Here is a 13,185-nt window from a genome sequence, read left to right on the forward strand (position 1 = left end):
TTTGTTTGCTGAGCAGTAGATTATCAAAAATGTTTTTTAAGGTTATGAAAACGTTTTATACTCTTAATATACCCTTTATATAACCCGACATTTAAACGTTTTCTGACAACCTTTTATAACCTTTTGCGAATGTTGTCGAAAACGTTTTGTGTTTGCTGGGTTGGGCTGTTTGGATATACATAGCAGGATAGCCTACTATATGCACTGCTCCTACCCCATTATTTTCTAATACACCTTGGGGTCTTCAGTTTCAACATATTTTCATGCATTTATAGGCCTACTCTCTTTCGGGGTATGTGAATTCATACACACAATTACAAAACAGCTCACGCTCATCCAAACTGACAGATAATTCAATTTTAAGCTAATTTCATCAATAACTGGCACGCATGCTCAGTTCAATGAGCCCGGACTCCCATAAAAAATCATTATAAAATCAAAATTTCTGAAAATGCATATCACCCCCCACCACCACCACCACCACCACCCACCACACAGCAAACACAAATAAATGTCGGGTCATATTGCTATATTAAAGGTAATAATTTACATGATTTATGTAAAAACATTTGACCTTCATAAACACGACATTTAAATTTGAAAATAACATCAGTAACAGTGTTTTATGCTGGGTACGTGAAACCAGGGATATGATGCAACCATATGCGTATAGATCCTGGGGAGATGGGGGATAAATCCCCCCCTTAATATTTTGATGAGGGTCTTGAGGAAATGGTCCATATAGAATCATTTGACCATAATATTCGCGCACATTAAACTTATTCTGTCGACGTCAAAAGGTGCTGGATTGACTATAATTTGTTCCAACCCAAATCCCCTCAATCTATGCCACTACGTGCAACATCACTATGCAGGTGCATGACGACATTAATATTATGCATATAAATTTGCCAGGTGCTATATTAAATTAACAATATATGGTTTGTTGTCATACACTAATGTATTACATTAATAAATACTGTTTTTAATCATTAGTTAAAAAACTGTTTTGGAGAGAAGTTATAGGCAAAACTATTTTCTAGATATCGTGATATCCCTTAGTAACCAAAATAATAGTCACGCGGCATTATGCTAATGTTATCACAACCAGGAAACACACATTCACATTCAATTGCCAAGAAACTCGAACATTGCACTTTCTGCTTGTTTACGGGTCTCTTTTGGTTCACCTATATATCCATGATATAACTGCCCTCATAAGCGTGCCAAATAAAACACAGTATAGGCCTATCTGTAAACAAATTACGAACAGATCAATGTGGTTACATGTCCCTTTTTACTTTGGAATTTAATGTCTTTAAGGTGTTTCTACACCCCTTGTGATAATTTTGTGACTATTTTTGCATTTCTCTCATAAATAAAACACTGGTAGGCCCTATATAATGAACCACTTGTCTTGAATCCCCCCCCCCCGTAGTTTTGGTGTGCCCTTCCGCCAACAATTCCAGGTGAAATTTAAAACAAATGTCATCATAACCACGAAGGCGTATTTTTGGCAGAATTTTCTGACTCCGAGGGGAATCAAGTCCTTGGGCACCCCCCAGAATAGGTCATCAACAAATGTTCATTTGGTTTTTTAGCCCCGCCCACTGCTGACAATCTTCCTAAACCACTGTATATAATAAGGTTACCTATACAGCTATTGAGGCCCATCACCCAAACATTAAGTTCAATTAATGTTTAAATTATCACAGTGGCCAACCCAGCAAATCTACGCTTTTTTTTAAATAAAAATTCCTTTAAAAGGAATATGGGCGAGCAAATGAATTGTCAAGATAAAGGTGTAGTTCCATATTGATAAGTCCAAGTAAAATAAAAAACATGTTTCACGTCCAGGTTTTTGAAAAAAAGGAGGAGGAGGGGCCTTTTTATTTTCTATCGCAGAATCGATGTAAATACCCATATTTAGAGTATTTTAGCGTGCACAATAATGCCTGCAAAAAGGAGGAGGCCTCTTTTTATTTGTTGTTCTGAGGGGTAGGCCCCCTCTTATGATCTCAAAACCTTCTAAATTGTTTCTTGTATATTGGGAAGGCTATAGAAAGCATCTCAACTTCCTAGAGATAATTTTTAAAAAGTTATAACTGAATTTCAAAATATAAAAATATAATTGAATAAACCTCCAAAAAGGAAGCGGGAGGGGACGTGAATTTCGTGAAACATGTTTATTTTTTTTATTTGGCCTAATGCAGTATTAATTCGATTATCACTTGTCATCATTAGCAGAAGAGTGAAATTTTGATTGAAAGAATTAAACTAAGGGACGCACCATTTGATACTGAGGGGGGTAGGAAGTTGGGGTCGTGGAAAGGTTTTTTTTGGGTCGCCGCCGAAGGCGTCAAGTTTTTTTTTAATATCATGCATTTATACACAGTTAGGTGGGGAAGGTTTTTTTTTTTTTTTTTAGAGTTGGTGGGGAAAGTTGTTTTTTTTTGCTTTTGTTGTGGGTGAAGTTTTTTTTTGAAAAACTTCCTACCCCCGCCCTGAGAATCTAATGGTGCGTCCCTACGAAGGTTTGTGTTGGAAGTTATGTATAGGATAATGGCCAAGGATTAGAACGTGAGTGGATAAGAATGGCCGCGGGCCGAAGGCCCAAGGCCATTCTTATCCACTCACGTTCTAATCCGCGGCCATTAACCGACTTAATACACACTTATGACGTCGCGCTATTGTTTTATCGCTCCATTATTTTCCACGAATGGAGTGTTATAGAAATAGGTTGCTCATTTACAAATTGATCAATTGCTGATTGATACCGTAATAATAACAATGATTGTGCAGGTGCGATTGAAAAATACATTGACCCAGCTTTATGTAAAATTTCAATAGAATTACCCATCACGATCCAGGTGTTTAGTTCAAATCATCCGTATCCACATTCTTGAATTATAAAGATTTAAAATGTTTGTTACATTAATTGAATAAACGTAGATTCGTAAAATCATTCAAGTGATTAGACCAACAATAGTTCATTATGCCCACTTCTAATGTATTAACTATTGAAGTACTTGCGTTTAGGTTTTGCATAATAAGGAAAATTGGCATGAAGTGGTTCATCATTACAGTGACGTACCTCAAGAAAGCTATACCTGCTGCTATACCTGAGCAATGATACTCTTCTCTGTGAATCGAGTGTACGATTTTGGAACAACCATGCAGTTATGGACGCTATTTTCCGAGGATATATATCGTTGATTCGCAGCATTTATTTCGATTAAGGCAGGACGGGCTTAAATCATGATTCTACGATTAGCCGAAGAAAGGTACGAGAATTGTAAATGTGTAAACTTTGTTTTATTTGGTTGGCCCTATTACAACTCATTTTACCTAGGCCTACATGTCCCTGAATTTCGGCGGCAAAAACAAAACAAAAACAAAAAACTTCGTCGCCCTCGCCGAAATAAAAGCCCCGACCTCAACTTCCAGTCCCCTCCCGAAATCAAATGGAGCGTCCCTAACATTTATCGGATAGGCCAACTGATCGATGTAAGTAAATATCCAAGCATCACCAAAATACCATCAGATGAAACATCAGATGTACTAAAGACATATCAAAATTAAGCAGAAAATAGACATAGGCCTACTGTGACTTTTATCATCAGTAAACATGTGCAAATCAAACAATTAAATAAACAATGTATAGGCCTAAATGCATTGATACAGAATGTAGATGTAGCAATGTTTCACAAATAAAAATTATACGCAGGGTCTAAGCGACTGTAAACGCACACAATATATAAAGAAGAAAAAAAAAAGAAAAACGAAACGGAAAGTTTAGATAAAAGAACAGAAAAAAACCCGGATGTAATTTTTCAAATACTAAAAATATGTTAAACATTCAACTTGTTAAAATTAATTGAGCATCGAAAGTAAGGTTCACAATTGAAAGTATACACTGCAAATAAAAATGTTTAGGTTTCTGTAACCCTTTTTAAACACACCAATGTGTTTATTAAAAACTGAAAATAGTTAGTATCCACATTTTCCAGAAATTACTGGTATTTTCAGGAACCTCTACTCCTAGTCCTAACCTAACACTTTCATTCCCTTTTCAAATAATCGCACTCTAAAGACAACACGCCGCCTTCGGCGCGAAATAAAAGCTCCCGACCTCAACTCCAGCTCCACGGAGTATCGTAACATTATGATATTTAATTATCAGATAGGCCTACTGATTATAAGTAATATTTAAGCATGCCAAAATACCGTCAGATGAAGCAAAATACAGCTTGTACGAAAGACAAATAAAAATTATACAGAAAATAGACCTATTGTGGCTTTTATCATTATTAAACATGCCCAAAGCAAACAATTAAAAAGTAAACAGATGCATAGGCCTAAATGTATTGATACAGAATGTGTATTATGTAGTACTGTTGCCCAAATAACAAATTATACGTAGGGTCTAAGCCACTGAAAACGTATGAAAATATAAAGAAGAAAAATGTTATAAAAAAACAGTAACATGTTTAACTTCCCTTTTAACCTAAATTAAGCGTGGAAAGAAAGGTCCAAATAAATAAAAGTATACGGGCATACCAAATGAAGCCTAAAATAAGCATTTTCCAAAGTGAGGGTAAAAACACATCTTGCATAACAAGAACAACTTGCCAACAGTTTAACCTGCCCGTTTTGATCTTGCCTTGCTTTTCACAGATTGCATTGTAAATTTATGTTTAAGGGCTCGGATAGCGACGTTTTCACATATTTTTGTGGGACCTGAGATCCCCGGCTGAGATCACATCAGACACATCGATTTTGAATACGAGGAATTTCCTTCTGATATCAAATAATTTTGATTTTGAAAATATTGTGTCAACAAATAAATAACAATTATAACATGATATGAAACTGTTTTGCAGCAAAATTTAAAAAAATGTTTTTGAATGTTATTTAAACGTTTTATATACCCTTTAAAATACCATCCGCCTATAACCCACCATTTAAACGTTTTATATAACTTTGCTATTACAAAGACAAATGTTAAAATTTAAACCGACATCCAATACCTCTACCCTTTTAATATTAATGTCTAATTTAGACCTCGTTTGTTGAAATCGGTTGAGAATTAAAGTGCGAAACCCAAGGAGTCATAAGGAACGAAACGAAATCAAAAGTTGTTCGAGAACGCTTTGTGTACATATCAAATAGGGCATATTAAACCATTGCCGTGACGTCACTCTATTCAATTTACTGTTGATTATTATCTACGAATCAACACTTCTCTGAACGAATCAACGGTTAAGTGTGGATTCGTAAGTACGAATCCACCGAATCTACCGGGGATTGAAACCGGGTCGCACGCGTGAGAGGTGTCAATGCTGACCACTACACTATTGCTACCTTGTCGATGATTCACGTAACAATGCTTAGTTAAGTCTGCCATTGACGTATCGTAGTAAAATTATGGATTATTTTGTTTTTTGAACACAAATCATGAATGGTTTGTCTTTACCATGTTTATTACACTGAATTTGGCAGTGAATGCTTTATTGATTTCACCAATTAATTTAATTTACAACAAAAAAAAAAAAAAAAACCCACGGAATCGAACCCACAACATGATAAAAGAATACATTTACATAGGTCTAACACAGAAAATCTAAACATTCAGCGCCTTAGCCCGTTAGACCACGGAGGAATTCGATGAATCAACAAGTGGTTTTAAAGGTGTTAAAATAACAAGTGAGGTAATATAAATCGATTCAATGCCGCATTAGTGCATGTTCTTAATATATACAAATATAATGCTGGAAGTGAATGAAATATTTTAAATGAAGACTAAATATTATTAGAAGTGCTTTTAAAAAGTAAATTACAAACATATACAATGAATACAATAAATATATATATATACAATGAATATGCCTAAATTTAAAAAATGCATAAAAGAAATAATAATAATTTTCAATAGATAAATAATAGATCAATAAATAAATATATGAATAAAAGCTTATTATGAAAAGATGAATAAATAAATAGTTAAATAAATATATAGATAAATGAATAAAAAAGAATGAAAGAAAGAGAGAAGGAAAGAAAGAAAGAAAGAAAGAAAGAAAGAAAGAAAGAAAGAAAGAAAGAAAGAAAGAAAGAAAGAAAGAAAGAAAGAAAGAAAGAAGGAAAGAAAGAAAGAATGAAAGAAAGAAAAAATAAGTAATAAAAAATGTATCCACTCTCTGTGCGTAGTCATGCAATAAATATTCATGCAATAAATGAAATAATAATAATAATTTCAAATAATTAAATTATAGATCAATAAATAAAAAATATATAAAAAAATATATGAAAAGATAAATAAATAACTAATTAAATTAATGAGAAAAATGAATATATAAAGAAAGAAAGAAAGAAAGAGAGAATAAATTTTTAAAAAGAGAGAAAGAGAGAAAGAAAGAAAGAAAGAAAGAAAGAAAATAAATAAATAAATAAAAAAAAAAAAATAAATAATAAATAATGTATCCACTCTCTGGACCTAGTCATGCAATAAATATTCATGCAGTAAATGAAATAATAATAATAATTTCAAATAAATAAAATAATAATAGATCAATAAAAAAATAAGTGAATAAAAAATAATGAAAAGATGAATAAATAAATACTTAAATAAATGAATAAAGAGAGAAAGAAAGAAAGAAAGAAAGAAAGAAAGAAAGAAAGAAAGAAAGAAAGAAAGAAAGAAAGAAAGAAAGAAAGAAAGAAAGAAAGAAAGAAAGAAAGAAAGAAAAAGAAAGAAAGAAAGAAATTGAAATAAATAAATAAATAAATAATTAAAAAAATGTATCCACTCTCTGGGCCTATTTATATTTGGGGCAATGGTTTAAGTCAGAGAATACACTCGAAAGTATTGATTCGTAGATCCCAATCCACTCGCTATCGCTCGTGGATTCGGATCTACGAATCAATACTTTCTCGTGTATTCTCCTTAACAGAACAATGGAGAAAACCAGAGAAAACAGCCAACTTTAGAATTTGCATCTATTGATTTTGGATCACCTCGCTGTGCTTTTCAACGAATGAGGTCTACAGATGCAGCTATTGGCGGCTGCTTCTAATTTTGACCTAAATCTGTATTTGTTTGGACATACAGGGGTGAACATAAGACCCTTTACAATTGATTCTTAGTTTCCTGTTTCCCGCCCGCGTCCAAAGTAGAGAATTGGGCAAAATATTTAATTATTTTATTTATATTTTGTATTTTCTCTTTTAAAATAACTTTCAATGACTTCCATTTACTATTTTCTGACTTTGATCATATCAACTATATGATGAATAAACAAAGAACATAATTACCTATACATGTATAAAATCAAACATAGTTGTAAAATAATTAAATGCACGTTCCTTGTCAAAACGGGTTGAAGCAGGTTGCGGCTACTTGTTTTAAAATAAAGAAAATAATAGATAATTAATCCCTCCCTTGTTTTCAACCATGAAACAGGAGACTAAGAATCAATTGTGAAGGGCTTAACTGGTATAATCAGAATTCTTTTTTGTCTGTATTTGAAGAGCTTTGTTTCAAAACCCCTTACATCCACTTGAGTAATTTTGAAAAAACATCAAAAAATCATCAAAAAAAGTACTGATATATGGGGGTTTGCAACAAAAGCAGTTTTTGGCGGATGCTTAGGTAGGATGAGCATCCGCCAAAAACTGCTTTTTGTTGAAAACCCTCTTATATCAGTGATTTTTCGGATGATTTTTTGATGTGTTAACCCTCTTATATCAGTGATTTTTCGGATGATTTTTTGATGTGTTCTCAAAATTGCTCAAGTGGATGTAAAGGGTTTTGAAACAAAGCTCTTCATTTTCAGCTCTTCATGTTTTTAGGGAAATATGAAAAGATTTAGAAAACAAAATAACCGTGGAACATGGTGAAAATCTGTTAAAATTACAAAGCTTCGTATCAACCATGTCAACTGCATGGGAATATTGGGACTTTGGCTTTGTTTATGCAGCTGGTTGAGTTCCCTTGTCTAAGTTTGCACAATAACCATGTGTTACCATGAACATTTTTCACTATCCATATTTTACGAATTTTATTCTTTAATAGATGACATTTTGTATTCGCGCGATGAAAAATAATATACTAGTTACTACATCCTATATATAAAAAAGTTACCAATGTTATTTTCGCAATTCAACGAAATAAAACTAGCGCAAAAAGTACGGTTAGCCTATTTGTCATTGTCCATGTTCATAACATATGGTTCATGGTCATATATGCAACGACGATAACTGCTTGTTTAAACATGATTGAAAACTAACACTAAACGCACACACAACCAACAAGTTACAACAACAACTTTAAAGAGACAAACAGTTAATAATAATAAGGGACCGTTCACAAACACTTGTTAGGGAGCCTGATGCAAAAAGGGGGCCCTTGAAAATTTTGACCCTCCTGGGGGGCTCTGGAAAAATAATTGACCACAAATTTTCCTGGGAAATTTGAGTTATATGCTTTTCTATGGGGATAAACCATGTCAAAAGAGGGGGGCCTGAACATTTTTGAGACCTGAAAAAAGGGGGGGGGGGCGCCGAACAATTTTCGCGATGAAATTGTTTTTTGCATCAGGTCCCCTCCCTAACAAGTGTTTATGAACGGTCCCTAAAGAGACATATTTTGTTCTCGCTAGGTTATCAAATTCTGAAGGAAACAATAATAGTTTGTTTGTTGTTGTTGTTTTTTGCACACACTGCAGAATTGTAGTATTGAAATAATGCATGCATCGCTGATGCGCTATTATTTTTATTAAAATGATTCACCTTTTGCTGAGTTTTGCAGTTTATATTTGTACAGATAAATTATTCTGCCTACTATCAATTAGCCTGAGTACCCGGCCCGAGTATGAATGTAAACAGTGAGAGGTCATAATATAATTTGACCCATTTCTCCGTCTATCTTGGGAAAATTTGATGAAAAATCGATATTTAAATACAAAATAATCACAATTTTATACAAGAGTGACATTTATGTGATGGCTCGTTTATAAATCCATAATTAAAGGGGCACTTCGTGATCCAGCCTCACAGTAGAAATTGTATTTAATACATATACCGTCAGTTTAAAGTAGCAACACATTATGCATAATCGGCAGGTTCGTTTTGCATACCTGCATACTGCATATTTTTAGAGTTTCTTAGTGGCGAGTATATAAAATATATTAAAGCTACTTTATTTGGAGAGCATGTTTTGGAGATGTTGGTACAAGCTTTGTGGTGGTGGCGTGCATGGAGAGGGTGGATGGGTGTGCACTTCCGTTTAATTTGTTGATATTTTTCATTTTGTTAGGTTAATGAGTGTGTTTTACTTCGTTAAAATAACTTGAAAATAAAAACACCCCAAGATATGTAGTAGATGCACTGTCACCTTAACAGTTTTACTGAAATTCCCCAAGGCTACATAATTATCCAAACAGACTTACATGTGTATGGTTTATCCAGTACCATTTCCTATTTGTATTAAAATGTATCATTGCAAACAAGCAATGTATTGTATCATTTGTTCTCAACCTATAAATTAAACAGGAACTAACTATACTGATGAGTCCCTTTAGAATAGAATAACAAAAAGGGGTCACCTTTTATCAAATGTTTACTATTTATGAATTACATGGCACCACTGTAGGCCGAAAAAATCAACGTTTAATTGGTTCTCGTACTCTCCCTCTGAGATTTGTGAGATTTGCTAGCTTTTTTTACTTTTTAAATTATTTTGGAATGCTTTAGGCCTGCTTTAGGAAGGCTTCGTACATTTTTTTTGCAGTACTCTAAGGGATTTATCCCTCATAATCTCATATTTTGAAAAAGAAAAGAAAAGGGGTCTGCTTATGCTCCTTTCCTTAATACTAGTAAGACTGTAGGAAAAGACTGAAACTACTAACAATGCAAATTTTACATTGAAGTAAAAACAAAAACCCTACCTCATTTTAATATAGTTCATGAACACTCATTCATATAAAAAATTACCATACCACGTTCCTGTGTTCCCTATTAATAGGCCTATGATACTAACTTTTCCTCTGGTTAATTATACCCCTCTCCCCCCCCTTCACCAAATGTTAGGGCTCAGGTTACTGCTAGATTTTGAATACAAACTATATTTCGAATAAATCTGGATTTCATAGTATGTCCCATCATTCAGTGTGACATTCCAACTTATACCTGTACCAGGGTATAAAGAGCATAGACCATCCAAAGATAGGCATTATGGGATATGATATCACTAATCTACATAAACAATGTGTATTTTGTTGTGTTCCAATATCTGTGGTTTTGAGGCAAGGACAGACATGTGCTAAATAAAATAGTTTATGTTAAGGTGATGCTGACTGCATCATTTTAGACTGATCATTTTTCCAAATTGAGATACAGACACCCAGAAAATTAATTCACACTCATGACACAGAGCATTGTACAGTCATCCAATCTAATTAGCATCTCTCACAAATTTTGAGATGTCTGCCCAAGGATCAAACAAAAGTGTTTATATCATGTGTTTATATTTTGTTTACGATATATGCCCAATCATGCAACATTAGATGCTTACAACTCGCCACAAAGAAACTCTAAAAATATGCAGTATGGAGGTATGCAAAACGAACCTGCCGATGCATAATCACATATTAACGTGTGTGTGCATCGTGCACATTTGGTTGGTTATCAAAATCATCGCCCAATTTTACATTCATTGGCCTACGTGCAATTGGGAATTTGATGAAATTATGCATAATCTTAAAATTCACTGTCCAAATCAGCTACATCAGCTTTTTTCGAGGATATCTACAAAACCCTAAAAAGGGGATGCTAAAATCACGAAATGTCGCTTTCAACTTACAGAATTAGGTGCGGCAAGGGCCATTGGACTAAGTAACACTGGAGCTGTAATAATGATGATAAATCTATAGTTCACTCCAAGCAGCTCCTTCCATGTTCTCGAGTCTTTTCCATCTCCTTCAGGTGGTGCTGCGTCTGTATTTGGAACAACTTTATACTCCGCCATTTTTTTCACTGAATATTTGTTATTTTCGCTTGAAATTCTCGATGTTGTTGATTACATTCCGGATTATATTTCAACTTCAGACAGCAGCGCCAAGAGATGTGTTTTGAAATTAAACTAACATCTGTGACCAACTATACTTCTACCACTAACACTATTACTGCACTATCTACCAACGCTCTGTTACCAACGCAAATGACCTTAACCATTGTAAACATTCTGTTTCATATTGCACGACGCTTGTTCGCTCGACCTTTTCTGTCTGCGACACGGGATACGAACGCACAGGTCAAAAGGGCGTAAACTTTTATTCCCATATACCTTAGTATTTCAATTTGCCCCAGGATATTTTGCAAGAATTTAAAAGAACTTATTGTAAAAAGTTTAAAACAAACTTGGATTTATAAATGTTGATTGAAAAGCTGTAAAAAATGACCCAATGCCGGCATGGGCATTACAAAAATAACGTAACATAGTATACGACTCGGGATACGACTTCCTTAACTGAACATTGAAATGGTATCAGCCTATAATCATGATAATATCAGTGTATGTTACTAGCTTTAATACTAGCTTAGGGAGTGTTCATAAATACTCTGGTGGGGGGGCTGGAAAATATGTAGGGGGGTCAAAAATTTTTAGGAGTTCTGAATAGGGGGGGGTTAAAAAAGTTTTGGGTGTATGAACAGGGGGGTTAAAATTTTTTCGGCACATAGAGGGGGTGTAAAAATTTCGCGTTCCCATATTGAACAAGAACAAAAGTACATATGATCCAGTGTTAAAAATTGTCGTATATAACTTAATTTTGAGGTTTGTGTCAGTTCTTTCTGGTCAGCTCTTTAAATCACTAAAAGCTGCAATATCTTTGCTCTTCTTTAGTGTTGACAATTTTTATTTTAATGTTTCATGTAGTACAGATTATTCATCTATTATCACTAATATATATACAACTAAATCATGTTGCATTACAATTATAGGTGGAGGAGGCTTGGAGAACCGGGGTACACGTCTTCCCCTCTAATTTTTTTTTCCATGGGGGGACATCCCCTAAAAATCCTTAAAGAAGAAAAAATAAAGCAATAATTGCCATGTGCAACTTTTTTTAGCACATCGAAAAGCACCATGTTTTGGGCCCAAATAGGGTAAAATTTTGCGCTATGCGAACTGGCCCATCAATTTAAGAGCAAAACACACCATTTCGGCAGTAGTCTAGACAGGGGGCAGAAGGGCCCCTGACAAAAAATGAAAGAGAAAAGTGCCCTTCTGACAAAAAATGAAAGAGAAAATCTGGAGGGCAAAGAAAAGTAAAATACAAAATGTTTGCATGCTATGTGCCCACATTGTCACAATAAAGGCATTTTCATCCCATGATGGGCGAAATACACAATTTTTGCATGCGTTTTGTCCCAATAAAGCCTTTTTTGAAGCTCAAATACATGTACAGTCTCTCTAAAAAACAAAACCGGTATATGTATTTGCAACTGCAATTTATTTTCTCGTCTGTGTCCCCGAAATTTTATTCACCCCCCTACCAAGAAACCTGGTAATACATAGGCATAGTAAACATAGGCGTAGATCCCGGGGGGATGGCACATTCAACCATCTCCCCAATGTTGACGCTTGTATGTGTGTTTCTGACCAAATTAAGCTCATATTTGGCCATTTTAGCCCCTAAGTACAAATTTTTGCGCGCTTCGCGCGTATGTTATCCACTTTTACATCAAATTTTATTCGTTTAGCTTCCAAATGGCAAAAAATTTAGTGTGCTACTAAAAACATTTCCACAATTCCACATCAATGACATGCGTACAATTTCATGCACTTGAATACAAATTTTAGTACCATTAATGCCATTTGAATGTTAGTAGAATTGAATTAGTAGAATGGTACATTATGATGGTGGGGGGGGTCAAAATAGTTTTGAACCTATATGAGGGGGGGTCAAAAAGTTTTAGGTCCATTAAGAGGGGGGGTCAAAAAAGTTTTGGGTTTGCGAAGAGGGGGTTAAAAAATTTCGACATGAAAAAAAATATTTTCCAGCCCCCCCCCCACCAAAGTATTTATGAACACTCCCTTACTAACTAAAACCTTTGGTCTGAAATGGACAAATGCCACGAACGTATGAACCCCCGAGTGGTGTCAAATGAAAGAAAGAAGTAAAG

The 13,185-nt window shown here is 34.4% G+C and overlaps 1 protein-coding gene across 1 annotated transcript in view; it reads right to left on the minus strand.

The window, feature by feature from the left end:
* The window catches only part of LOC140160042 (uncharacterized), a 63,578-nt gene extending 52,357 nt beyond the window's left edge, over positions 1–11,221 (minus strand). Inside the window, exon 1 of the mRNA XM_072183311.1 lies at positions 10,862–11,221. Coding sequence (XP_072039412.1) covers positions 10,862–11,026 — 165 coding nt within the window. The 5' untranslated portion in view covers positions 11,027–11,221. The remainder of the gene's footprint in view (positions 1–10,861) is intronic.
* Positions 11,222–13,185: the final 1,964 nt, after the last annotated feature.

This window comes from Amphiura filiformis, chromosome 9, assembly GCF_039555335.1.
Source record: "Amphiura filiformis chromosome 9, Afil_fr2py, whole genome shotgun sequence".
Lineage (NCBI taxonomy): Eukaryota > Metazoa > Echinodermata > Ophiuroidea > Amphilepidida > Amphiuridae > Amphiura > Amphiura filiformis.